The 27,840-nt window shown below is 36.6% G+C and overlaps 1 protein-coding gene across 3 annotated transcripts in view; it reads left to right on the forward strand.

Moving 5' to 3' along the window:
* VAV3 (vav guanine nucleotide exchange factor 3) overlaps positions 1-27,840 on the forward strand; it is a 172,062-nt gene that overhangs the window by 20,998 nt on the left and 123,224 nt on the right. For all 3 annotated transcript variants that reach the window (XM_033000720.2, XM_033000721.2, XM_042784040.1), the window contains exon 2: positions 10,512-10,628. In XM_033000720.2, the coding sequence (XP_032856611.2) occupies positions 10,512-10,628 (117 nt within the window). The remainder of the gene's footprint in view (positions 1-10,511; positions 10,629-27,840) is intronic.

Below are 27,840 nucleotides of genomic sequence, written 5' to 3' on the forward strand. Positions count from 1 at the left end.
GTGACACACCAGCAAAAATAGAACAGTGTATTTTAAAAATAGGTAACTAGAGGACAGCTGCATTTGGTAATTTGTAGAAAGCTGTACTTGCATCCTTAAGATTTTGCTAGGAATTTTTCATGATCATAAGAGCTTGGAAAAGACTACTCATATGCAATTCAAGAAAACATTTCAAGTATGTAATGAATCATGTATATTAATGCTAAGGAATGTTAATAAGAATATTGCTCCTTTCTGTTGGAAATCATAGAGTTAGTACATGGTCTGTGTGATCTGCTGGTGAGAAACAGAAGAGCATAGGAGTTATCTGGGTTAGATTCACCTTAAATAGACACTGACTAACCCTGTGAAGATTTTTTTTTTTCTTTTTTCCCCCCGTTGTGTTGAATTTCCATGCAAGATTCAGTGTTGACAGCTTTTGAAACTCTTTAAAATGCTTAGAAGAGAACAAGTCAGTACATGCTAACTTAAAAAATGGTCTTAAAAAAATCCACACTGTAGGTTTTTAAAGGAATTACATAGTTGGGATCCAGATCTGGCCTTGTAGGGCCTGTGTCCAAGGCACTAGGGCCACAGATTTATTCACAAAAGAGATCCAGTTCAGATGGTGAATTCAGTGGTGCTTATTTTTAGGGGTGGGGCAGAGGTAGCAAAAGGGATTGTATTTCTGTAGTGGAACTGAAGTCAAGTGTGGATCCTTCAGGTAAAATCTTTGCCCTTAACCTATGTGAAAGTCTTTTGCCACACCTTGATAGGGCTCCTTACACCCCAAAATGACTTTCCCTTGCACAGACATAGACAAAGTAAGATGTCTCTAATGTTAGTGCAATAATGTGAGAAGACTTGTAAAAACCAAGCACAGTTATGAATAAAAGATACTTAGATTCAATGGGAGCAGCATCTTAGTGTGTCAAGCTAACCATATGAAACAAATGTGTTGGGTGTTCTCTTTAACGCTGATGTGAAGATCTGTATTTCATACTGTAGCTGTAAGGCTTTTCATGGTTTGAGTGTGGATATGATTTTTTTTTTCCTCCTCTGATCATGAAAACATTGAGTGTTAATTTGAGGTTTTCCATTCATTTTGCTGTTGAAGTGTATCAGGTAGGCTTTAGGTTTGTTTATTTCCCCCCTCCTCCTCCCCCCTCCCTCCCCCCCCATTAATTTAAATACACTAGGTGGGTGTAGGTTTTCAGGTTTCTGTGTCTATAAAACTGTTTCATACAACTGCTAATATTTCATCAATTATGTTGAAATGTGAGTGGTTAGGAACCCTATGTTAGGGCCAATGACAATACATCTGAGTAGAAAATCAGCATCCTTTACAGTTCTGCCCCTTGGAGAAGCAGTTTTCCATGTCACAATTGAAAATACAGTTTATAGCATGGTGACTACTGTCTTCAAATGGCTGTTTCATAAATAGTTTTGCCTGAAGCATTTTAACACCAAAATTTTAACACATAATTTCGTCATGTTTGGCTTTTATTTCATGTTTTCCCACATTTGAATCATTAGTGAGTCAAGTCCTTTTTTACTTCAGTGGTCTTTCTCTCTTTTGGTCTATTTTGATTTTCTTTTTGAACTTTTGTTTCACTGTGTGTCTGTCCCTTTCCTGTTCCTTTTCCTGTGATCATCTTTTAATTTCCTTGCTGCTGTCTTCCTCCTATTCTTGTTCTCCTCTGGACTGTTTTCCCTGTTCCCTTTGTCTTCCTTCTTTTTGCATTTGTTTGTAAGACAAGATCCTCAGTGAAAGACATTTTAGGGATGCAACTTTGGGGTGTAAGACAGATAAGGCTAGTCATTTGAAAAGGTAACTAAGCACAGGAACATCTTTACCCACAGCTAATCTCTGTGCGCTTCGCATACTTAATACCGTGTTCCAGTTGCTGTTCTTTTTGACAAAATACTGCAGAATAGATTAGCTAACTCTTGCTAGTAGGGAACAAAGGGCTACTCAAGAAATTGCCCTTTGCAACAGGATGCTGTCCTGAGCTTCCACCCATGCCTGTTGTCAGTTATACTTGGGGAATTTATGTAGTTGCTGCTCTATGGTCTAAACATCCTCATCTGTTTAGTGACTGCATATCTTCCTGAAGCTCTCTTTTATTTTTCGTCTTCCCCTAGGTAAAGGAGAAAATGTTTCTTCTTCAGGAAGCCTGTGACTCCTGTTCTGATGCACATGGTAGAACATGAAAGGTGTTTGCTGGATGTGTTTCAGTGACCATTGATTAGAAGTTGCCGACTTCATGGCTTGTAGAACTACTTGACTTAAGGAACACAGAGAATTTAAGTGCTGCTTTGCCCTCACTTGCTTAACCAATGCTATAGTGCCAGCATAGTCAAGGAGAGTGTTCAGGAATGCATAACAAGTCCTGACCTTTTTCTTTAACCCTGCCCTCTGTTCACTCCATATCAGTACTAATAAAAGCTGAGCATCCTTTGTGCTTCCTCAGCTTTTTTCAAGTTTCAATTTCCATTTTCGTTCTTTGAAGCACAGAGCAAATACACAGAAACAAAACTTCATACTCAAGCCAAAATGCAATAGACACAATTGAATAGTAGTCAGTTAGGAATTTGAAGAGGAGCTTTTCTATGAATATTTAATTACTACATTAACTGAGCAAATAAAGAACATGCTATTAATATTCATACTGTGTTAGCAGTGGTTCAAAGGAACTTAATATATTTTATAGTTCATACAGCATCCCATGCATTGTGCAGACCTGCAAAGAATACTCACATCTAGTAAGCTAATAGCACTACAGATCTCCCTAGCTATTCCTTAAGTCTCTGAATTAATGAACTTATGTTGTTGTTCTTTGCATAGCATATTTCTTAGCAAAATTCTTCACAGTTATGTAATGGTAGTACTCTTGTTTGTTTTGTTATCCAAAAATGGTTCTTGAGCTACTATACAAAGAGCTAAGGTATAGGCTGTAAGCCCCTGAGATACTGATAATGAGCCTGCCTGTTCCAGAACTCAGTGTGCCATCTCCTCCATCTTTATTAGTGTATCTGCTTTGTAACCTTTTGAAGAGCAAAGTTTAGTAGGTATATAATATTTAGCTTGTTTGCTTCTGTCTAGAACTTTAAAAATATTGATCATTTGAATGATGGAGATGGTTTGCAGAACAAGAGGCCGAATACAGAACATAAAACTGAATTCCTTTGCTGAGATGTGTTCTTCCTGTGTGTGTTAGATAAAACATATTAACTTGCAAATTACACTTAAAAAAGAAACTAAGAGTGAGAAAAAGAATAGTGCTTACTTGTGGTGTTGTGACACTTAAAATCAAAAAAATTTCTGGAGACAGCCTTGTAGCTGTCATTTGCTTACTGAAAATAGGAGCACTCATCCTCTTGTGTTGACTTGGTCTTTAAATTCCTTATGGCCCTTTTGCATTGCCTACCCTCAGTAAGACTCTGGATTTGAAGATCTTTACAAGAGAAGTGTCACGCATAGGAACAACAGAAATGTTCAAACTTCCATTCTTTACTCTGATATTGCGATTTTCCCTCTTGCTGGTTTAAGAGAAGACATTAATAGATGTTGAATTAAGACTTCATCAGTGGGTCTGTACTTGATTCACTTAAAAGTCCTTACAGCTATTTTTTACTGCATATAGTGATAATTACTCCTGTTGGCAGAGCAGAACTAATCTAATCTGCTTTGGCTGCTGAAATCTGTGAAGGAGCCAGGAATGATTTCTGTGTTGAATTGTTAACCCTGAATGTACAATTCTGTCAGTGTCACAGTGGGTCCCTAATTTCTCTGAGTACTTACTAATCTGGTGTTAATGAACATACAGATATATATATAAAAAAAAAAAGTGCCATATCATAGAGGTATAATGTACTCCTATTTTGGTAACCCTGCTTTTGGGATTGGTCTGTTAAAGATGGCATATGTCAGGGAACCGTTCAGCCTGGCTTATGGAAAGGAGCCCTTGATATATGAGCAGCTGTATCTGTAAATACCTAATTTTCTTCCTTTATTGGATGTGGCTGAAAGAATTTAAAGGAAGCTAGACATTTCCTGTGCACACACATTATGCGGGAGCTGATGAAACGCTTGGGTCTATATCTCTAGTTACCATTGCTTTTTTATGTATATAGGTCCAAGGTACATTTTTGGTTTTGCTGTTGCATAGCTTCCCTGTGGTCACAGGATCTTCACTTTGTGGCTAGAAGAGGTGATGGTGCTGTTTGTCACAGTAGAGAGTTGCTGGATCTCTCTCTTAGATGTGAATTTAGCAGGATTCAGACACTATTAGTACGGAATTTATGTTACTCCTGTCAAGACAGTTGTTGCAACAAATACTGAAACAAGTGAGAATAATCTGCAGCCCTCAGGGCATTAACCAACTTCTTTAAAGGAAACTTTGAGCAGTCAAGTTCTTCTGTTTTGGTGCTTTCTTTCACTGAAACAACTTGCACGTATCAACCTTGGTGACTGAACGTAGAAAAGCAATTCTTCCACTTAAATCCATTATGGCAATTTTCACATTTCTCCTGGTGCTCAAGAGGTATAACTGCATTATTTTCCTTTTTGTGTATATTCTCTGGAACAGAGTACAAATCAAAATGACATAGTCCTAGCTACTCTGTTCTCATCAGCATCCCAGAACCAGACAGGAAAGGTCAGGAGCCCATGTAGTGAGCTCTGAGGTGTAGGAAGGGCATGCAAGTGCTATGACAGTTGTCTGTTCCTCTCATATTCTTCTGCTTTCTATTCTTGTGTAATTCTGCTTTTCTAGAGACCATAAATGACTAATAGACAAATCTCCCATCTTCACAAGCCTGTTATGTGCCTTCTTGCATGTAACATCAGTATTTCACAAATTAAAAAAAGAAAGTGATTGTGCCATTTGAGATGGGTGAATTGAAGCCACATTTGCTCATCTGATTACTTCCCTTCTGTATACTTGTTTTGAATGTCTGGCTTTCCTCAACTATTTTTGTCATAAGATGCTTGCTGTTACATAAAATCCCACCATTTTTTATTTATGCCTTTAAGGCTGTTTAAAGGAGGAATAGGAGGGGAAGATTTCTGGTCTTTCCCTGATTGACATGCTTTTTTTCTCCCACAAGAGGCAAAGTGGATTTAGTGGATAGTTGGCTAAGCAGAGTCATTCTTTTTCTATGTTTTCACTCTTTTGTCATAGCTTCTACGTGATGGTGGCTAGGAGCAATTGGCTTCTGTTCTCATGCAGGTATTGGGAACCTCCTGCACTCTGTGTGGGGCCATGAATGCAACATGCAAAAAAGCCTGGGAAGTGTGGTGACGAAGGGATGGGTATACAATGTCAGCAAAAGTGAATCACACTGGAAAAAACCCACCTTCCCTGACATAGTGTATCAGTGGTCCATTTTATTTTTAATACAGCTTTATAGCCTAGCATCTATTTAAACTGTCCCAGACGCTCAGGCTTCAGTATGTTCTTCAGTTTGCCTTAAATGCAGTATGAATGTCTGTTGATCCAGATACAAATACAATAAAAATGCCAGCTTCCCAGGCTTTCTTCCTTGCTTGTGACTAAATCACTATAGTAAAAGGGAGATGGAAGTTGAAATAAATACAAATAACTGTTTTTTTCTACTATTGGTAATTAAAAAAAAAGGAAGTTCACTTGATTAGAACTCAGTCTTTCCTAAATACTTGTCATTTCTTGGCCTTTCAGTTTTCACTCGCCTGATGTGTTGCTATGTTGGAATTTCATATAAATGTCTCACGGCAGAATTTGATCTTCAGAGCTCTTTGTGTTGGTCCCTGAGCACCCTTAAGAGTGCTTTTAGTATGAAAAATACATCTATATATTGAATATTATGGTCTGTACCAAACTTTATTCCATTGAAGTACTTCATTGCTGAAATATATTTTCTGAGAAATACCTCTAAGCTTATATGATTAGAGGATATATGAAACTGATTTTTTTTTTTTTTTTTTAGGGGGGGTTCTTTTTTTCTTTTGCTTTCACTTCATTAGAGGCCTGGTTAGAGAAATCCTTCTTCCCTGTGGGCAGCTACAGTCCTGCCTGTGCTTTTTGTCTAGTCATTTCTATGCAGTACCTTTTGTAAAATATTTCTATACATACCTGTCAGACACATAACCATGTACTGTGTTGAAAAAGCCTCAAATGAATGTTTCTTTTAGTGTAAAGTGGCAAATGTTATGGTAGAAAGCAGCATGCTTTTTCTGTAGAACTTAATATAACTTGGTTTTTCCACTCTTTTCCACTTTAAGTTCAGACAAATACAGTCCCAATTATATAAACCATACTTGCTTTTAATTTGAATAAACGTTGTGTTAATGCCTCTTACAAAACTAAATTCAGTGTGGAACGGACCAGAGGCCACTGAAACTCGAATCTGTTCACAGATTGTTGAAATCACAGTGGCTTATCACAAGAGTTGTACCATTTCAGCAGCCCTGTCAATGGCAACATTATCAGTTTGTAGTAGCGTAACTGTTTCTGCTGGTGAAACATTAGGATGCTGTAGAAATATCTGGATAATCTACAGATGTTAATATTGAAAATTGTTCTCAGGGTCCTGAACCCCAAAGGGCTGTGATTTTGTTGATCTGTCTCTGGGTGCTGGGTGTGCTTTCCTCTCATGGTATACCTAGAGATGAGCCAGATAGAAGCTGTACTCTTCCCTAGTGTAAATTTTTGGACTCATGCCTTATACTACCCTACCGCAATATTTTTACTGATCTGTGTATTTAGAGTTCTGGACTGCCATCTTCTAATATAGCCACGTACTTTTTTTTTTTTTTTTTTTTTTTTTCTTTTTTAAAAAAAGGCAGCATTAACTTTCTAAAGAGAATGTTTTGTTTTTATGTTATGTTATGTTTTAATGAAGAGAAATTGGTTTTTGTACTGGAAGTCAACATTTCATGTGGAGGAGACTTTCGGAGATTAGACTGAGTGAGAGATGTCTAGCTCTCCTCGCATCTCTAAGAGAACTGGGTACCCAACTGCTCTTTATGCCTTTAATGATCTACCTTGTGGTGTGCCGAAGGATAATGTTTTTCTTTGAAAAAGAAACACAATAATGTAGAAGGTTTCCAAATATCCTGAGGACTGTACTTACTAATGAGAGACTGCAGAATGATGGTGCCTTTTACTTATTGCCAGCGAGGAGGATTGTCTTTTATAGAACTTCCTAGATTTTAGGTGTATGCTGTTTTTTAATTTGGAGGTTTCTTTTACTAATTGGTACTTCTTCAGACAATAACCACAGTGATAAAAATCTTTGTTTTCATTGAGGAAAACTGTTTATTTAGATGATTGCAATATAAAGTTTTGGATATATTTCTGACAGTTTTCTGGGTAATATAATTAAATAACTTTTCCAAAACATGAATACCATATAACAAGTTCCTTTTAAAGATTTTTTTTTTTTTCCCATCATATATTTTACTGCAAAATAGTGCATATAAATATGAACAGATTTTTGGTTTTAATGTCACAGTTTTATCCTTGTAGCTACTGTGGTTAGTTTAATATTTTAGTAATAAGCTTTTCATTTTACAAGAGAAAATTGATGGATACTGAATCATTAGATGCCCAGCTAAACTCACCAAGCAGTGTTTGAACTAGCAGAGGGGTTAGGCTGTATTGTCAGGAGGCCTGTTCTGCTAAAAGCAGCATTTGGCGCACACCCATTGATGATGTGGCCCCATCTCAAGTGCAGGTAGCTTTGACAGATGCTTAGTCTGTGGTTTCTAGAGCATGTAAGAAATGTACTGTAACTGCTGTGTTGTCATATGGCTATTGAATATTAGATTATAGTTATGTCAAATCTGTTTAACATATGACACGTATTAAGTGCTCTTTACCACTTAATAAATTAGTGATTATTTAAAAAAAAAGGGGGGGGGGATTAGATTCTTCTCTCTGTTAGAATATTCTAAAGAATTTAATTTATTACTTACAGGGTATATACGTTAACATTTCCTTTAAAACATGTGGGCTAAGGGAAACTTAATTTCTTGGAATATGTTGTCCCATCTATTTGCATATAATTCATAGTAATGATAATTTAAACACAAAAGGTTGATGTCGCAAATTCCCCGCCAAATTTGTAGTAACTAATAAATCTTGTTGAAAAAATGCTGCCAGCTGCATCTTTGATTAAGGAGACCTCTGTTACTAATTGGAGAAATTTTGCAGAATTGGAAGGGTATTTGTTTGTGCATAACTGCTGATACATTAAACAGTTCTTTTAGCTATATTAAGAAGCTAAATGCAACTCACTAAAATGCTCTCTAGCAAACGTAGGCCAGATTATAGGCCCATGAGGGCTCCTGTCTCTCCCTTAACTACTTCTTTTCTTTAAAGATAAACAACTTAATGCAGCTGTAAGATTTCTTTGCATTGGCAGGCTTCAGCACTAACTAATCCAGACTCAAAACTTAGGTTTTAAAAAGGCAGCTGATTTTTCTGGTGAAGAAAAAATTTGTCAGTGGTTGTAAGAATCTGAATGTAAGAAAGTAAATTGGTATTGAAGTTGAATCAGTATTCAGCATTGGAGAAGCCTAGTGGCCCTTGAGGCTCTTAAGAAAAGTAATTCAAAACCTGGGGAAAAAATAGATCAGAAAAAAATAGTAACTTTGTATGTGCCATCTTGTTTTTAAACTTGTGGACTCCCAAACCAGCTCATCCGGTTCTTTCTGCAAGTGTCATGGTGGAAGAAGCGCATGTTTTACATATCTTAGCCTTCTAACCTCGTCATTTTGAATTGAAAATTGTAATCTTTGCAAAGCTGGAGAAGGTTGTGATGTTGACTAAGCAAGCTAGACTAATTTGTCAAATTTCACTAGGCATAAAAGCAGTCTGGCATAACTGCAGTGTTCTCGAGCAGCCCAGTATGCAGCCCGGCCCCGGCTGCCCTGTGTTTGCTGGGAGCACATGCAGCCTGGGCTCTTTGGGAGCGGAGGGAAGGGTGGAGGCTGCAGCTCCACCTGGTACGTCTGTGGCCCCTTACACTTGATATGGCAGTTGTCAGTCACTGATGCCTTCCTGGGAGCTTTGCCTTGTGCAGGGATTGCTTTTGTGATGCTTTGTAATGACTGTCAGCTGTTGTCTTGATGTCTACAACCATCTCTAGAGTTGTCTACTCTTGAAGGTTCTGTTGTTGAATTGGTGCTTTTGCATGTGTAACCCTTCTGTAAGTGTGGTCTATTAGGTGCTCTGATTTTTCAGTGTCTGGCTGGCTAGTTCTATGTAAGACATGAGGTAGGCCTCCCTGTTGAATTGGTATTTTATTGTCTTATGCTGAAGGGAAACAGTGACATGTTTTTTCTGAGGGAACAATTTGGGTATTTTTTACTTTGCGCTCAGGAAAGGTATGGCTGTGACAGTCAGTATTACTTAACCCCCCTCTGCTTTTATAAACAACATTAAGCTCTAACATAGAGAAATCCTATAATCTGTCCTAATGTAAATGATCCTCATTCTTATGAATCCAGTATAACATGGAGTACTCTAGGAACCCAGTTTTATTGAGTTGCTATATCAGTAATTTTAACATGCATATTCAAAGCACAATGCTGGGTCATTTGAAATACTGTTGCTTATAAATATCATCTTCGCCTTTGAACTGTACTATGGAGTGGATTGTAAGACTACAACAGCATCTTTATGGAGCTAATGTCCTCATAAGGTACTAGTACCTTATCATTGCTAATCATTATCAAGAAAGGATATTGCACTTATCAGCTATCCCTCTTTAGTTATTGCAATGCTATTGATAGTTGCTATCTTTTGTACTGGTAAGGTCTTTCAAAGAAATAGTCTTCAGGAAAATGCATTAAAAACCTTGTAAGTAGAGCATTGTGGCAGAAGCTTTATTCTTTTCCAGACTCAGATGATCATTGATGCGTGTGGATAACTTCAAGGGGAAATAGCCTTTGATTCAGTACAGAAATCAAGGTGGTTTGAGCATCTTAAATCTCTGCTAGCTGAATTGTAAATTACTTATCAACTGCAAATTTCATCTGCTCCTTTGTTCCAGATAGAGAATATGTATTCATAATGTCATTAGTGTGTTAAAACAGTGCATGTTCATGAAACATTCAAACTAGACTTTTATCTTAACAGCTGAAGATGCTTGATGTATAGATGAAGAGTAACTTTCTCATATTAATATAATTTTATTAAAGTACTCTTGTTTTGGTCTATGCTGTCAGTAGAGAACTGAAAAGTAAGTCTGTACTTAGACTAATTTGTATCTAGTAGCATATTGTCATTTCTCTTTGTTTACGTAGAAAGAGAGAAAATAGTTTCTGTTCACCAAGTGTCTACTCAGAATTTGGTTAACACTTTTGAGTCTGAAGGGAACCTTTATGGCTGGATAAGAGCCAGTGGAAGATCACAGCATAGTGGAAGTGCTGACTTAAAAATAATTGTATTGGTGAATTTTGCAATGTACTTATGATCAAAGTGAGCACACGAGTTGGTGATTGACACACTTGATGCTTATTATTTTTGTTTTCTTTCCCCTAGTTTCTTTGCTTGAAGAATATAAGGACTTTTCTTTCGGCATGTTGTGAAATATTTGGAATGAAGAAGAGTGAGCTTTTTGAAGCATTCGATTTGTTTGATGTGAGAGATTTTGGAAAGGTAAGGATCCTTTTAATTATATCCTGAATAACACCTGTGTTTTGTTGCTTGAGTATAGAAGACTTTCATGGTAGATGTAGTGTAGAAGTTGTGAGTAATGGATGAGCTTTCACTGGTAAAAAACAGTGAGGAAGAATTAAGAAAGCAGAAGAATTAGATTTACATTGGAGGGCTAATAAAGGGCAGAGAAAAATCCTTGATAGGAATGTTCTGAGGTGTGAAAAGCATAGATAAATTAAAAGAACAGATTGAAAGATATTGAGTTAAAGGTAAATGAAATGGATGAAGATGGCAAATTGTGAGTGAGTGCTGTCTGGTGAAATCACTTTTGACATAAATAGTGTGCAATCAGAAACCGTGGACCTATACATTGTAAGATCACAGAACATGTTTCTTTAGTCTCAAGTCACCTGTGTATCTGCTCTTGCAGGTTGGGTTTTGTGTGTGTTTGGTGGTTTTTTTTTTTTTTTTTTTTTTTTTAGTTTTTAAATCTGTTGTTTTTTTCTAACCTGCTGTAAAGCTCAGACACAGCTATGGTGGGTTAGTGTGACTAGTCTGATTTACACAGCCTGAAGTCTATTCTGTAAGTCTACGATTAGTTATTCTGTATGTAAAAGCTTTTTCCAGTCTGTTGTTCACAACCTCCTACGTATCTGTGTGATCTGTCATTGCCAGCATATGTTGAGTTCAACTTTGGTTTCTGCTTTTGAGTCATAGGGTGTCATTACCCTAATTTCACAGGAAGAGATCTAAAAATTACCTCAAATAGCACCAAAAATACTTATTCAAATTTAGTATATTTCAAGCATTAATCCTTTTTTTAAGAGATCATAATTTTGCTGCCCTATTTCTATGCACTGTTCTTTTTATAAGTAGACAGAGGTAAAGATGTGATGTGAAGAGTGCAAGTGTGAGTCAGGGCTGCAATATGACTGTTTGAAATGGTTCCGTGATTACTGTTAACCAAAATATCTAATTATTTTTCTGAATCTTTTGTCTGGTAATTCCACTTGTTCTTTAGTTATGCTTAACATCTTTCGTCCTCATAAATCATATTTAAGACAAAGGTTTTGCTGAAATGTGGTCTTTTTTTACAAATTTAGTGTACTGCTTACTAAAAATTAGATTTGTTTTTGTTTTGATTGTGCAAGTAGCAGAGGAATTAAAATTGTTGGTTTTGATTTTTTTTTTTTTGTGTGTGTGTGCTAGCAATGTCTTAAGGTATTTAATAAGTCAGGTATCTTAATACTTGCTTCAAATCTTTGATACCTATGCCTAATGCACTGAAATTTAAAAATATTCTGCGTTCTAATTAATTGTTGAGAGTTTCACATTTCATGCCACATAAACAAAACCAGCCTGTGTTTTTAATACAGTCTAGTTTTGAAGAGATATTTCGCAGTGCAAATTATTACTGCTGCATCATTGAATACCCAGTAAACAAGTTCTGAATTATGGCTGCATCTAACTCAACAGATATGTTTCTGGCACTCTTTAATTGTCATTTTAACAGAATTTTTTTAGAATATGATTTTGTATAAGTAGAATAATTGGTTAAAAAAAAATACTCTTCCATACACGATATTTAGTGTTTTATTTGTCTTTCCAAAGGAAAATTGGATCTTTTTTATCTTATTCGTTGCCACATTGTAGCACAAATAGACTAACTATTCCTGGTACTGGTATTTCAATTTTAGCGACAGTGATAGTGCTTACAAACAATGTTTTCTTTAGTTTTGGCCTCCTCGGTGGCCTTGGTCACATTTCTTGGAAAGCTTGGAAAGCTAAGGTAAAAATGCAGGGATGAATTTGAAAGACACTGGTGTGTAGGATTCTTTTAATGAGGCTAACTGTGTGTGCGGTAACAGCTGCTTGTGCAGAGGTGGAGGTGCTAAATTGAACAAGCCAGTGCAATCCTTGCAGTAGCTGTGTTGGGCATGCTTTTAGGCACATAATGGCTCTGCTGTTCAGCTGTTTCCATTGCGTGCTTGTGTGGAAGCTTGCCATGCACAAGTGGAGGTTGCAGTATGCTGTATTGAGATAGGCTGGTCTGTGTATTTTATTAGCCTCTGCAAATGAGCATGTAGTCAGCTTCCTAAAGCAGTTGGTGAATTTGAGGCCATTAAGAAGGCGGAGGGGAAAATTACAGCTGTATTAAAATGTATAGGTAGCCTTATGCTGAGTTATTTCTGTGGTTTTAAGCGTATTGTTTGTACAGTTAGCTGTGAATATCTGTAAAGTGGCATGGGATTTCAGTTGCATATCTGATCATGTACTTCTTACTTTGGAAATTCTGATTCCTACTAGCAGCAGTGAGAATAAGAAAGCTTATCTTTTTCAAGTTGTTATTTGCTTCTCAACTTTACCTTTTCTTACTATATTTTTTTCCTATGAATAACAAATCCAATATAGTCCTAAATCTCCAGCCTTTCTGAACTGAAGTTGTATATATGCAGAAGGCCAAAAAAAGTGCTGCAGATTTTTCTTGCTACTGCGACCAAGTCATTTGGCTGTTTGTAAAAGAATTCTTTGAAGTACAAAATATGAATGATCTTAAAATGATTGCAGGCACGAATAAAAAGAATAGTATGGTTTAGAAACACTGTTTTCCAAACTGTTGACCAGATAGGTGATGGAATGGGTGTGTGCAATATCTACACTAAGACATTTGAATGTATTGGAATCTGTCTTCAGTTTACAGAAGTTGGCAAGTATTTATTAGTGATGAGATGTAAATAAACTGCAGCTGAGGTGACTTCACAAGCCTTACATATCCAGTACTTCTAAATGATGCAATTGAATTTGTAAAGAAATTATTGAATTTGTCATCTTGCAATGGAATATTTTGCTTAATGTGACAGATTTCAATGACTAGTTAAGCATGCTGGTGAAGAGAACAGGAGAATTGTGTCAACTGTAAATGAACAATGTGCCATCAAGGAAAGAAGATTGAAGGGAGAAATCATATGAGGGACCTCGCGATGGAAACTGTAATTTTTTTAAAATACTCTGATGTTTTTCAACTCTTTAGATAAAATGGCAGCAAAACCCTGTGCGTGGTAGAAGTAGCAGCTGTACACTGGCTATATAGTCATAAGACTTTTAACGACCTTGTGAAATACTGGTTACAAAATGTTTGATGTAATGGTGAAGCTTGCATTTAATTGCTAGGGGTAAATGAGCTGTTTTCAGATGCTTTGACATAAGGGATGAAAATTTGACTTGAACTTTGTGCTTCACTTTGTAGAGACTCTTTGATCTCTCAGTGATTAGAGAAAAAGAAGGGTGTACGTGGTGTGGATGGGAATCATAGGTAAAGCTGAAGTAGCAACATGTAAATAGTTAGAGAATAGGTAAAGAAACAGGGAAGCAGGTAACCCCATGAGTATGTTTTTAATGTGTACATTCTGTATGAATATTGATATCAGCTGTTAAAAGATGAGCGTTTTCTTCTGTTTCAAGTATAATAGCACAAATTTTCTTACTTTTAGACCAACTGTGCTTGAAAAAAGAGCGGCTAAATTACACAGAAATAGGAAGGTTCTTAAATCATACTTTCTAAAACTACATAAAACTTGGTTTTCCTTGAGTTCTAGAGTAGTCACGCATTCCCACTCACCTTTCTATCAGTAAATTTCATTGTTGCTGCATTAAGTTCCTGACAGAGCATGAAATGCCCTCCCACGCACATGAAGTGCCAGACAGTGTTTTCATTACGAATTCCATGCTGGAGAGTCATTTCTCACTACCGCAGGGTTGTCAGGTTCTTCCTTTCTACCTGTGTGCCAGAATCAACAAATAATGTTGATACTTGTTCTTTCAGCTCTGTGAGCCTTGCACACTCCTCGAACAGCAGTCTTTGCTGTTTGGTACGCCGCAACAAATTGTTGCTATCCCAATTCTCTGAAGGAAGTTTGCAACTGATGTGTTGCAGAAATGGGAATTTGAGGATTAGTTCCAGCACCTGTTGATGTCAGTAGATGCTCTCTGGCCTCAGAGAGCTGTGTTAGAGGTCCTGTGGGGCAAAATGGTGTCCAGATATTGTCAGAGAAAGAACTTTGTGTACTCTGCTTTTAGATATTCTAAGCAATGTATAACTGAGCACAGAGTGTTTTTTATGATATAACCCATCTCATACAAACATAGCCATAGACCGCCCCAGTAGGGATCCTGCAATAGATATCTAAAAATAGCTTAAAATCAATCATGATTTTAAAAAAGCAAACAGGGGATTTAAATATCAACTGCTACCAATCAAACAAATAGCTATTTGTTTGGAAGCATGTAACATAATGTAGCTAACTCTCCAGTGACACTTAAAAGGCTAGTTTATATAAAAGCAAGCAACTGCTGTGAAAATATATAGTGCATATACTAAGGTCATGTAGTTTGTGATCATTTTAGTCACACTCTTAGTGCAAAGGAAATCCAGGCTATGACGCAGCAGAAAGTCATGCAGAAGGTGAGGATCCTAGTGTGTTAGTATTCCCTCAGGCTTAACAGATTCCAGGAAGATCAGACAGATGTGCATGAGATACACCAAAATCAACACAACAAACAGCAACTTATTATAGAGAGTTTTGTATCTTTCCAGGAAGAGAGAGGAGGAAAAATGTCTAGGAAATCTTTAATGAAAGTAAAGCAGTTGAGATTAGCCTCGGTTGTTTCACATTTTATTTGGTGAATTTAATGAGTGAGGTAACAGAGCAAAATATGAGCACTTTCAACTGGTAAAGTCATATTAAAACTACAGAACATTGGGGAGCATTCCAAGGTATCATGGCATATTTTTGTAAAGATATTAAAATGGAGAAAGACAAATAAACTGGTAAAAACAAGACTATCATTAAAAACAGAGTTCTGTACCTTCAGTCTCTGTCTTATAGTGGTAGAATTAAAAAAAAAAAAAAAAAAAAAAAAAAAAAGCCTTGTGCCTTGCTCAAGAAACTAGCTTTTAGGACTAGAATTTTAATGTTTTCAAGTCTTTCAGTGAGATGGACTGGTTTGGGATGAATGACATTTGAACTCCTTCAAGGTGTACTTGTGAATGTGGGAGAATGAAGAAACAGAAGATATGGACAGGTTTCAGCTTCCTTCTCTGTAAAAATTCTTTGGACAAAAAGAGTAGGAAAACACTAGCCTGTTGTAAAACTGCTGAAATGCTTGGCATGTATGGAAGACCTTATTTGTTAGGTATTATTTCTGTTTGTATAGCACTACATAAAGGTCAAGCACGTAGTTGTCTCCCTAAAAGCCTCCCTTAAATCATAACAAAAAATTACTTCCAGCCCCAAAGATCATAATAGTGCTGGGCAAAGTGATGAGGTGGGTGAATGAGTGGAATGAATAATGGTTCAGCTCATCAACCACCTTTTGGAGAAGTTCTTGAAAATTTATGGAAATAGATTGCCATGGTGTGACAGTGGAAACAATTACAAACACTAGATAAATTTAATGTATTTATCTAATAATTTGTTGCAGTGATCCTCACTGAAGAATCTGTCCAAATTACTAGACATGTAACTTCAATAAATCTAAAACCATGAGCGTGAGCTTATGCATTTAGGCCTGAATATTTCAGTGTTATGATTTTGAATGTTCTTGTGACAGAATACTAGTGGATTATCACCTCGCTGGTCTTTCCAAACGAATCTTCATAAATGTCTTAAAGATTTGGCATAAATTTTCAAGTTACAATTTTAGCTTCCAGCTGATGAAAACATTAATGATGATCTTCATTTTTAACCACATCACAAAGTATTGAACATATCACTAATATGTGATCATTAATGAAAAATTCACATCCAGGGGGTGCTTGGGATGTTTTGAAAGTATGAGAAGACTTTGAATCCTTGTGTAATGTAGGCTTCTGCTCAGTTTTTCAGCAAATGTGAGCAGGTTTGGAAACTCAAGGTTAATGAGCAACTGCTAATATGAGAGCATAAAACAGTTTCTGAGCATGTTTCTCTGTTGTTAAGATGATCTTGTCTGAATGTTAGGTGTATCTGATTCATTCATCCTGGAGACACTGAACTCATAACATTGAATTTTGGTAGCATTTCTCTTTGAGGTGGAAGAAGTTTTGGAGTAAGAGGACAGTTAGAGCTTGAGTAGGTTTAACATGTCTTAAGACATATGTCTTTGTTTATAGAAATGCTTCTAAACCTTAAACAGAGAATTAATTCCCTGCAGTAATTGCAATACAAGCATTTCAGTAACCAAAAATTGATGGTGAAACTGGTAACTAAAGCCAAAACTTCCTGAATTTGTAAATATTGGTTGAAGTAACACAAATATAAACTATAAATAAAACCAGAAGGCAATAAATGAATGACTTGAAGATGAAGTCCATGTGAAGTTTGGAGAATTTTCTGTGTATCTTTTTTCTGTGATGGTGAAATTCTTCACCCTCCAAGAAAGGTAGCAAATGTGATTTGGTTTTGTTTTGGCTTTTTGTTCCCCCCTCTTTTGCAAAGCATGGCAGCTTCCAAAGAAGAAAAGCATGACAGTTTTCTGTTAGTACCCGATAGATGGAAGAGGGCAGGGAAAGAGGAGAAGTTGAAGTACAGTTTGTGTAAGCTGTTCCATGCTCTCTCATGCTTGCAGTATGGTTAGTTTTGAAGAGAACTCCTCTCCCACTATGACCTAGTTTCTCCTGCTTGCTGCTGGGGTTTTCTGCTTGTTCTCTCTGTCTGCTCTGGGATTTCAAGATTCAAATGACATAGTTATAAAATTATGATGTCTCTAGAAACAAATAGTATATGGCTATTGCTGTTACCTGGGCCTGTTGGTCATTCTGATGTTTCCAGTTACCACATGAAATGGGCTTGACATCAGCCTGTCACAAATCGTGTGTGAATTTCACATCGTGTTAAGATGCAAGATTGTTTTTTTGCAGTGAACATAAAAAGGTTTGGTCCTTGATTTTTGGACTAATGTACTTCTATTTTTGTCATCAGTGGTGCAAATTAAATATTCAAGTCAAAGATAGAAGTAGGGAGCAGTTGTAGAGCTAAAGGATTTACAATTTTTACTTGATAATCCTCTGTCTCTTTTAAGTTGGGGGACATTTACTTTCTCTTGATGTTCCATGTGTTTGCTCATAGGTGGTAGATTCTGAGTAAAAAATAACACCACTATGCTAATAAAGAATTCCATTTTGTGCTGTTTTGTTTTTGTGTTTTGTTTTATTTTTATTTTTTTTTCCCCTGTTTTGTTCCTGTTATTTCCATTTTATATTTGGGAGTGATGAAGGAAGGAAAGAGAACTTTGTGTCACTGCATGGTCTCAGCTCTGGGGAAGACCATCCACTGCATATCAGACTTTTACTTCCCTAGTCAAGAATTGAGTAAACCCCAGACTAGTTTCCTCACTAATTTCCCACAGCCTAGCTAGGGAAGACTTGATCTGATTCATAGAGATATGAGCTTTAAGGCTTATATCAAAGTTAAATTAAATTCACATCTGTTGCAACAATTAATGTTTTACCATTAACATTTATTGCTACCCAAACTACCTGGATGTTTTCCTATTTAATTTTACCCAATAGCAGTCTCAGACTGAACTTCACATTGACTTCAAGGCTTGTTTTATGACAGTGTATGTTTTTAAGGTTCTCTACATTTCAGATGTAAATCTGTATATAAATTCATATACTAATTTTCCGCAATGGTACGTTCTGACATGGTTGACTACACATCCTGTTTTTAGACCATGAGAAAAGACTTGTTTGGTTTTGTTCACATTCAGGTTTTGCTTTGTATCTTCATTGTTTAGAATTTATATTAATATTTCTAGGGAGAGAATTTCATCAATGGCTTGGACTACACTTTTTACCTGCTTATAACAGTCACATTCAGATCTAATGTTTCATTAAGCCATGTGGTCTCAAGTATAGTCTTTTTACAGGATTGGGTGGATTGTTTTGAACACTTGGCTATTCTGTCCAAGGTAGTAGGCCACTATTACTCTTAAATGGTGTAAGAGATGAAGTGAAAGAGTAGCTTTGGTTATCATAATTAAATATAAGCAGGTCAAGGACAACCTTGCTATATTGAAATAGTATATCATCTCTCCAGATTTTTAGGTAATAGGCAACAGCAGGCTGTACAAGGTGCATTAGTGTTTGATGCACTTCAGAATCGTAGAATAGTTTGGGTTGGAAGGCATCTCTAAAGGTCATCTAGTCCTGACACAAGCAACACCGTGAATTACCCAGAATGCATTTTTGCACTATTATTTGCCTTCCTTATTGTTTCCTGGAGCTCACTTTGAATCTTAGCTGACTGCATCTTGATAAAAATAAAAGATTAGGAGACAAAGAAGCAGAAACAAATGAACAAAAAGGAAGTTAAGAAGTGAGCAGCTGGAAATAGTTACCAGTCTCTCTGTTGCTTGCCAAATGTCTTCTTGTTGTATGCATCAGTGATGACAACAGCAATCCAATTAACTTGATATGTTAACTAGGAATAGTTTTAAAATAATAAATTTAGTTACTTTCTTTGCTCCATTCCAATGTAAAAAAGTTAGAGAAAGTATAATTCCTAAGTTTGGGGTTTTTTCCTCCTGTTTTTTCCTTGGAATGATTTGAAATAGCTAAACTTCTCTTTTACTGCAAGATGTCTCCTAGCCTATATATATAAGTAGTACATATATAGATATGTATATTTATGTAAAAATAAAATGAGTTTATAACGTTATTGAAGGGTGCCTCTGCTAAAGCTCCACTAGAGAGATTTGGGCCACTCTTGCACAAATTGCAATCTAGGGAGATGGTGTCTGAAACCATCTCTGATGCAGTGGTTGGATTTCCTGTGGAGTTAGTGAAGCACATGTAAGCATTCTCCAAGACCAGATGCTAATGACATCATTGGGCCAAACCTGGGAGATGTTAGTATGCTGGTGGAAAGCTGGACTGTGATTTTTCTGCTCAGTTTGTAGAGGCCCCCTCATTGTGCGGGCAGGGGGGAGACCACCTGCCAGTAGTTTATTGTTTGTAGTTCTCCTATGTAAAGCAGAAGTGCACTCAAGTGAAAAGTCCCAAATAATAACGTACTTTTGAAGACAGTAGTTGATGCTTGTTTCTTTGTAAGTATTAAAAATTCAGGGTTTGTTTAGAGTGAAGAGTGCTCTGGTAGTAAGACTAGTTGTAATTTCATTCAGGCTTTTTCTGATCAATTTCCGTAGAAAGTGAAACCTGCAGTGAATGGCTTGCAGCAGGAAATAACATTTGAGCATTTTAAAAAACCGGAAATAGATACAAATGGATGAGAAATGTTTACAAAATGTGTTAGAGGGCTTTTAGTTAATGCGCTGGTGAAAGGGCTAGAGAGGGGTTTGCTAATGAAGAACTATGTTCGGCTGTTTTTCAATCTGACATTGTAGTTGTGTTATGAATAAATGTCAGATGCACATGTACTGTGTGCCTTTTCAAGGATGGATACTTGAAATAGTTTTGCAATGGAAAAGTAAGTCAGAAAAGTGTATTCCAACATAGGTATCTATAAATCTGAAAAGCTTATATTGTTTGTAGGTGATTGATTTCATAAAGACTATCTTGCTGGGAAAATTAATGCATCTTTCTGCGCAAATACTAGGTGTGGCTTTATCTTTTGGTCAAAACATTTTGCAGCAGAAATGCTGGATCTTGAGTTTTGGATCTTAAATGTTTTTAACTGTGAAGCATGAGATGAGATTTATTTGGACAAATTCAATTAAACAGATTTAATTTTCATGGCTTAATGAGATTTTTGAAGACGAAACATTGGTGGTTGAAAACTGAGGATTTAATTTCTAAAATAACCATTCAGTAATTAAATAATTCAGTGTAAAATGTTATAATGTATGCATTAGCTGATAAACTTGGGAACCTTTTCAAAACCAGTTGTAAATAATGACAATTGCTAAGTAGAAAGTAATATTACAGAATAAATTAAAAGTATTGTCAAATAAAATGATTAATAAAAGTGAAATGGCAATTCAGCTACTGCTAATCTCTACAAGTAAATCAGTTCTTAGATTTCACCCAGTTATGGTTTAAAACTATAATATGCCAATGTATGTCTCAAGACCTGCCTGTAGAGAGCCTTTAATATGAAGTAGTAACATAGGTACACTGCACAATGTAGGGTGATGCTGAATAAGCTGACAAAAGTATATTATTTGAATATGCAAATTTTAACCTCAGTAAAATAAAATTCCCAAATTAGAGTTGTGTATAGATCTGGATATATCTTCAACTAAAATCATTTTGTTCTGTGAACATCTAAGGGATGCTTAGCAGAATTACTTAAGAAAACCAATTGCGGACTAGTTCTCATAAAAAGATATTTAATTTCTCAAAAATCATCTTTAAGATGCCAAAAAGTTTAAAGTGTTTCTGAAGTAGAACTGATTTGAGCAAAAATACATCAGTGGCATCGTGCAAGCACATGATGTGTGTTTCTCTCAGGGGTTAATTGATACTGAATAATCCAGTGCACTATATCATCATTTTTTTTTACCAAAATATGGAAATAACTTTGAGTATTTACTGTCTGTGCCCTTTCAGGAGAGTAGAGCAAAAAATTGAATGTAGGTCACTGGTGGGGTGAGGAGGATTCCACAGTCTTCTGTTCAGCTTTCACTGGGGTATGCTGTTGTCCAAAACTCACAGTGCAGTCTAAAGTGTCAAGCAGAGATGCTCTTCATTTCACAGTGACTCGGTAGTACATTATATAGCTTTTTCCTCCCACAGTAAAATGAGAGTAATCTTCCTGAGTGGTATGAGGCATAGCAGTACCTGTATGCCCTCTGACTCATGTACCTGGATATACCTTAGGAGTTGCTTTGGGGCTTGGGGAGATGACTCTGTGACATCACCCAGCACCTCATGGAAGACTTGCAAAGTAAAATTTGGCATTAGGAATGAAAACAATGCCAAGCTTGTGGCAGCCACTGTCCAGATAGTTGGCTCTATTTGTTGCCTAAATGTTATCACAGTCAAAGTCCTGATGAGAGGTTGTAGTTTGCATGTGGTGTGACAATCCCATACAATGTATTCTTGCCTTCAAAGGCTTTCCCTTCAAAAGCAGTGGAACAAAGAGTGAGATCAAATTTCTTTTTTTTTTTTTTAATTTTTTTTTACCTGCAAGTTTTCTTTTAGATGCTTTCCTCATTTGGATAGGTAATGAATAGGAAATTTTGTAGCTGTTTGAAACAAATGGCCAGCCAGGAATAGCTGTGCATGCTTCTCTTGAGATTACTTTTGCATTTAAGATAATTACTTGGCTGTGGTGATTTCTTATGATTTTATCTTATCTCTTGGTCACCATTGGTTTATTTGAAAAATACAATATATATACATCATTTGAGATTTAAGCACTTCTGTATATGGCAGCCTTTCTTACGACTTACTCTGGTATACTAAGTATTGTTGAGTGACATAGTTCTGGGTTTATTTTGAGACTGAATTTTAATGTGTTTTGATTTGGGGAGGTGGAGGAACATCCTTTAGAGTTTTTCAGCTGTCTAAAAAGAAAGGTTAGACAACCCAAGTATCCTGCATAGTGGATGGACACAGACAGTCTGTGTGATCTGTGGGAAATGATTTGAGTGTTGGAAGGAAGCTTAGTTATGAGACTTGAAGTATTAGATGAGTGGAGTTACGGAAAGTTATTAAACCACTCGATTAGAAATGCTGTCATACCATTTTCAAAGTGGTGAGGTCTGCATTTTTGTATATGCTAACTTGGAGGCTGGTTGTAAACTGAATAGATGATGGTTTTTCTCAGTTGCAAATTTGGTGGCAAAAAAAAAATGTTTGTTTAAAGCATGATTGTATTTTAATTAGAAAACAAACAGGTTTTTCCTGGCCAAGCTAGTACAATGTTGCTTTAAATTAGGATAAATATTTTTTATTTATATTAATATTACTAACACACTTTAGCATGTGATTTATGATTGAAAAAGTGGATTCTAGACCAGGAATTTGATTTAAAAGAAATAAAAATCCCAATATTGTCTCAATTCCTACAGACATTTTCCTTATAAAATTAAACTAAATGGAATATGAATTCAATTTTTTCCAGAATATAGGAAAGACAAAGTAATTTTCCTGTATCTAGCAAGCATTAGATAATATCCAAAACATAGTGAAAAAGCTCAAATACTAGGAACTTAAACGTAGCATGCACTTTGATTTTGAACTTTTACAGAGTAATTCACATTTACATTTTGTTTTTTTTGATGGAGATTTGCCACCCACAGGTGGGTGGCATAAATTTGGAATCTGTAGGAGTCACGACCAGACTAGTTTTAAATCTTGCCTTTGTATGTATTATTAATTACAATAACCATCGGTTCATCAGCACTGAGCATGCTGATGCTGGATGTGGAGCTAAATGGGAGTACATGAGAACATTTCTATTCAAATTGTACAGCTCTCAGATATTACCTTCTGTTTCCCTTGTGCAAGTGAGTAGTCCAGCTGTGCCTTCACTAGTCTCCTAAACACTAAGAAAAGGTGATACTTACAAACTTCATGTTAACAAAGCAATCGTCATACCAAGTCGCAGCGCATGTCACCCCCTTAGTGCAAGTTCAGAAGGATGAGACATGTACGGGATAACATGTTTTCATGCTTTCTTGTTGATAGCTTTGCTGGGATTTCTTAAAATTAGTTGGTTTTGAAGTAATAGAGACAATGTTTTATCGGTCCGTATTAATATGAGAAGGAAGGGAGATGAGGGATGAGATACAGGAGGGTGGTGAGGTGGGAGAGCAGAGATAGCAGAGTGTCCTGACCACTTGCCCCAGGCTCTGGGCCGCAAAGTTGCCAGTTTCCTTCCTTCATGATTGGCTTTTGGTGTTGTCCCTTGCTCTAGCATTACACCTAAAGAACATAATCTGTATCACTGTTTCTACTTCATTATGCTCTCATTACATAATATTTAAAATATCTTTCCCTGGCTAGTTACCGTTTGCTCTTCACTGCCATGTCTCCTTTGCTGTCTTCATCCTTCGCCTCTGTCATCACTTTGCTTTGCAGTGCGGTGTATGTCCCCCTTCCTACAGTGCTTCCTTGGCCTTTTCCATTTCTGCAGTTCAGGTTTGTTTCTGCAGTTTTGTTTGGTCTCTTGCTTTTGGTCAGGAGACTGGTCCTGTTATTCCTGTGCTTATTTAAATACATCTTCAAATTGTTCTGCCTACCAGATAAGTACTTGCTACTTGCAAGAGGAGAACTGTAGGTCTATCGGAAATCCTACAATTCAGCTTCTTTTTCTCTTAAACATCTGTTAGAACTTGAATATGAGGGTGTCTTCCTTCATTTTGGTCATGTAAAGAAGAAATTTTCAAATGTGGTTTTGTTTACTTCCTCTTGCGTTTGATTCAGAACATATTTTCGCATGTTGAATACTAAAGTGAGACCAGTCTTTGGTGTTGTCTGGTGCCATCAAAACTCTGGGAAGAAAAAGGAATTCTTAGCACTGAAGTTCTGATAAAGTTTGTTTTCCCCAGTTTACACTGAAAAAACCTTCAAGACTCTTGAAATGAAGCTGCAAAGAAGGAACTCACAATTTTAACACAAATTGTTAAATAAAATTATTGTAAATTTGAAAATTTTCAAGGCATAAATTATGTTTTCATTTATTTGGAAAGACTCAAAAGGATGATTTAACTTCGAGCTGTAGGTTTTTCTTAGCACTATGTTTCCTTCACTTAATTTTTAAAAAAAGTTAACATTAAAAATAGTCAGTTTGGTATGCAGTAGACAGGTATTCAGGAGACATGATTCATGTACTGGTGTATATAACAAATATTGATTGATGCATGCATATATGAACTGCTGTTGATGGCTCAAGAAGTCAGGAATTTGGACTTATACTTGATTTACTTTCCCCGAGTTTCTCAGACTTCATTTATCGAATTCCAAGATGCAATAACTGATTCCTCATTTAAAATGAATTAGAGAACATTGAATCTGAGAGAAGGGTTTAACTTTTTTTTTTCCTAATCATATCAGTACTCACAGATGCGATTGTGAAAACTACTACTGATGTTTGAATACAGAAAGCAAGGCTTGTGTCATAGAAGATAAAGCAATTAAAAGTACCTGAGTGATGGTACTTAGATGCCTGGATTCTGAACTCCAGAAGCTGATCAAGACCTTTTCTAGAAAAAATGCTAAGTAGAAATATCAAGAGAGTCTTCTGCCCATGTACAGCTCGGGGCTGAATGGAGAGTACAGAGCAAGGCAGGGAAGTGTAGCATGCTCTATGGTATGTTCATGCTTTTGTGGTGTGTTTCTGGTTGTGTGTGCGTTTACAGAAACAGAGACTCCGTATAGTGCTGACAGTCTGAGCTATTTGAGGTATATAAGGGGAAAAAAGGCATATAAAGAGGTGGTGTTGGGAAGTCTGAGACAGTTAATGATGTACCAGCTTTTGTGAGTATAAAACTTCAGTGTGAAGTTAGGCTGGAAGGCCAGTGAGGTAACTTGAGTTACTTACATTCTCCCTTTGCATGGAGAAAGACACAGCTTGATATTGAAGTCTGAACAAGACCTTCAAGTTACGATGGAAAGAATACCCTGGCTTTTTCCACTTGTGCTGTTGGTGTGAGCGCGTTCTGTGGCAGCTCCTGCCAGCAAGGGCTGCCATTCTCTGTGCTGCTCTTACTGCTGTCCTGTCTGCTGGCAAGTGTCTGGGCAGCGCTGGGAGGCAGGAGGCATACGGGAGGGTCTCATCAAGTTTGTGTGTGTTACTGTTCAGGCCTAGTATGGTTTCAAATCTCAGCCTAGTTCAGGAGGGACAGATAGGGTGCTTGAGATAGTGATATTTGCTTGTTTGTGTAGAAGCTAATTTGGATGTTGTTGTATTGGTTTGTTCAGTTTGGGCACCTGTGCCTAACAGCATAGGCACAATTTGATGCTAAAAGACAGGTCTTCAGGTCCTACCCTTGAAATAGATGGAGTATGTGGAAGTACACCAGCTGGGAATGTAGGCTGGATGTTCCTCGTTATGGCTAAGATAAAGATGTGTCTTACTTAGGAGAGTGAATACGAGTTAGTGAGCATAAGCTTTTTTCTCCTTAGGTATATTTTTCTGGGAGGCATGACAGATGCTTTATTGCGTTATCCTGTTGAGAAAGAAAATTGAAAATGTTATTTTCCAAGTGGTTTCCCAGAAATGGAAAGTGAAGATGAATTCAGGTGCTGGTTTAGAGGCAGCTGTTTCCAAAAGCATTTGAGAGAAAGTATTGCTTTTGCCAAATAAAAATAATGTAAGCTCACATAGAAGTTGAGCTGCTTTCTATGCTAAGTCACGAGATTATTTTTAAAACTTTTTCAGTCCCCTGATATAATGAAAAATTAATAGATAGTAGCTAGTAGATGAAACTACTCAACTAAACTTCATAAAATTGGATCTTGTTCCGCTATTTGCGTGCACGTTGAAAACAATTTGCTCAGATACAGTGAAATTGGTCATTCACATAGGTATGGTATCAAAGTAGCTTGCATTTCCTCACCTGTTTGCAAGTGCAGAGCTCTGGGTATGCAGGGGAATTCAGCTATAAATTTGTTTCATGATGTTAGGTAAAATGTTAAAAGCAATGTCAGTATTGTCAAAAAAGTTTTGTGGCTTGGTACCATTGCATCAAAGCTGCTTGGATGGTACAAAAGAATCTGTCTGACAGAGGGCCTCAATCCTTATGATGGCTTTAAATTGATCCATGTTGGTTCACTTGACAGACTAAATTCTTAAGGGAAAAATCCCCTTGCTGTGAAGCTTCTCATAGACAGAGGAGCCTTGAGCTAGTGGGGCAGAGAATCCTGTCAGAAGCCCTTTTTCCTTGCCTGCTCTGTTGGATGTTAATAATTTGTAGTAGGCTTCTGAAGACGGTGGCCATGTGGTACATGTTCCCAGTGTCACAGTGGGAAATATAAGTGAATAATAAAATAATTGAATAATAAAAACTCCATTGACAAATTAAACTTGTACCATGGTAGCCTGGCCTGTTTGTTACATATGTAACACTAAATTTTGACGGAAAACTAGACCTTCATCTTAACATAAAATAAATTGTTATCATTTGTTCTAATGCAGGTCTTAAAAGGTGTTCTTCATAGTCCGCAGTACAAGTGATAACAAAAAGTATTTTATAAGGGTAGTTTTATTACTTGTGTTATTCTTGAACAGCAGTAATTAAAACTTTTCAGAAGTTAAATCTAACTTCAGAACAAATGCTGTACCTTGTACTGTGCTGATCCACATACCTCACAAATCTATGTTGTGTGTGCTGTGCATGCTGTAGGTATCTCAGCTACAGCAACAAACTAACAGCGTTAATAGAGCTAACAAAGAAACTCCATACATGGATATTTTTGTTCCTTTTTGTGGAAAACATGTAGCACCTTTTTTGGAAACAAAATACCATTGAGGGTACTGTGACTTACTTTGTTCTCATTTTATATTTCATTTGCTCTTCAGGTTTGGTTTCAGTTTTCTTATCTTGTTTCCTAGTTTTTGAGATGCTTTTGCCACCTCACACCCCTTTAGAAGCTGACAACATTACTTTCCTAAAATGAGATTTCTCCTCTTCCTCCATTGCCTCACCCTGCCTCCTTCAACTTCATTTCTCACATTTTTCTCCTGTTGACATATCTCATCTTTCCCAAAACTTCTCTTTCTCCACACCTTCCAACTTCACTGCTGTCTGAGGATGACATTTTATGCATCTGTCTCACTTAAGCATTGCTTTATTTCACTGTTTTTGATGCTGTCTCATCCCTGAAGCTACTATTTTTGGTATGAGCGCAGCAAGAGAATTTCTGTGCTGTCAGAAATATCTGTGAGGGGTAAAATTAGTGCTTGCCAAGTAAAAAGTTAGATGTTATTGAGGGACACAATTTTAAGAAACATTATGATTAGCGTGGGATAAAACTACAGGCACTGATGCTTAACAGCTTCTTTGAAATTTTGGCATTGAGGCTGTTTCAGTCACTTTATTTAGCATTCATCAACTTGTGTACATTTTAACTGATCTCTGTTTCAGATCTGAAGTTTGATATAAAAAATGGAGAGGGTAGAGGTGTAACTCAGATTAGGTTGATGCTGGACATGGATTACAACTTCAAGAAATTTGATCCCAATCTGTGTTTACAGTGAAGCTTGTGAATTTTATTGCTGTCCTGAAGAAAGATTTAGATATTTGAAAGTCTCTTTTTTTTTTT

This window comes from Tyto alba, unplaced genomic scaffold (genome assembly GCF_018691265.1).
Source record: "Tyto alba isolate M040663 unplaced genomic scaffold, T.alba_DEE_v4.0 Super-Scaffold_1000006, whole genome shotgun sequence".
Classification (NCBI taxonomy): Eukaryota; Metazoa; Chordata; class Aves; order Strigiformes; family Tytonidae; genus Tyto; species Tyto alba.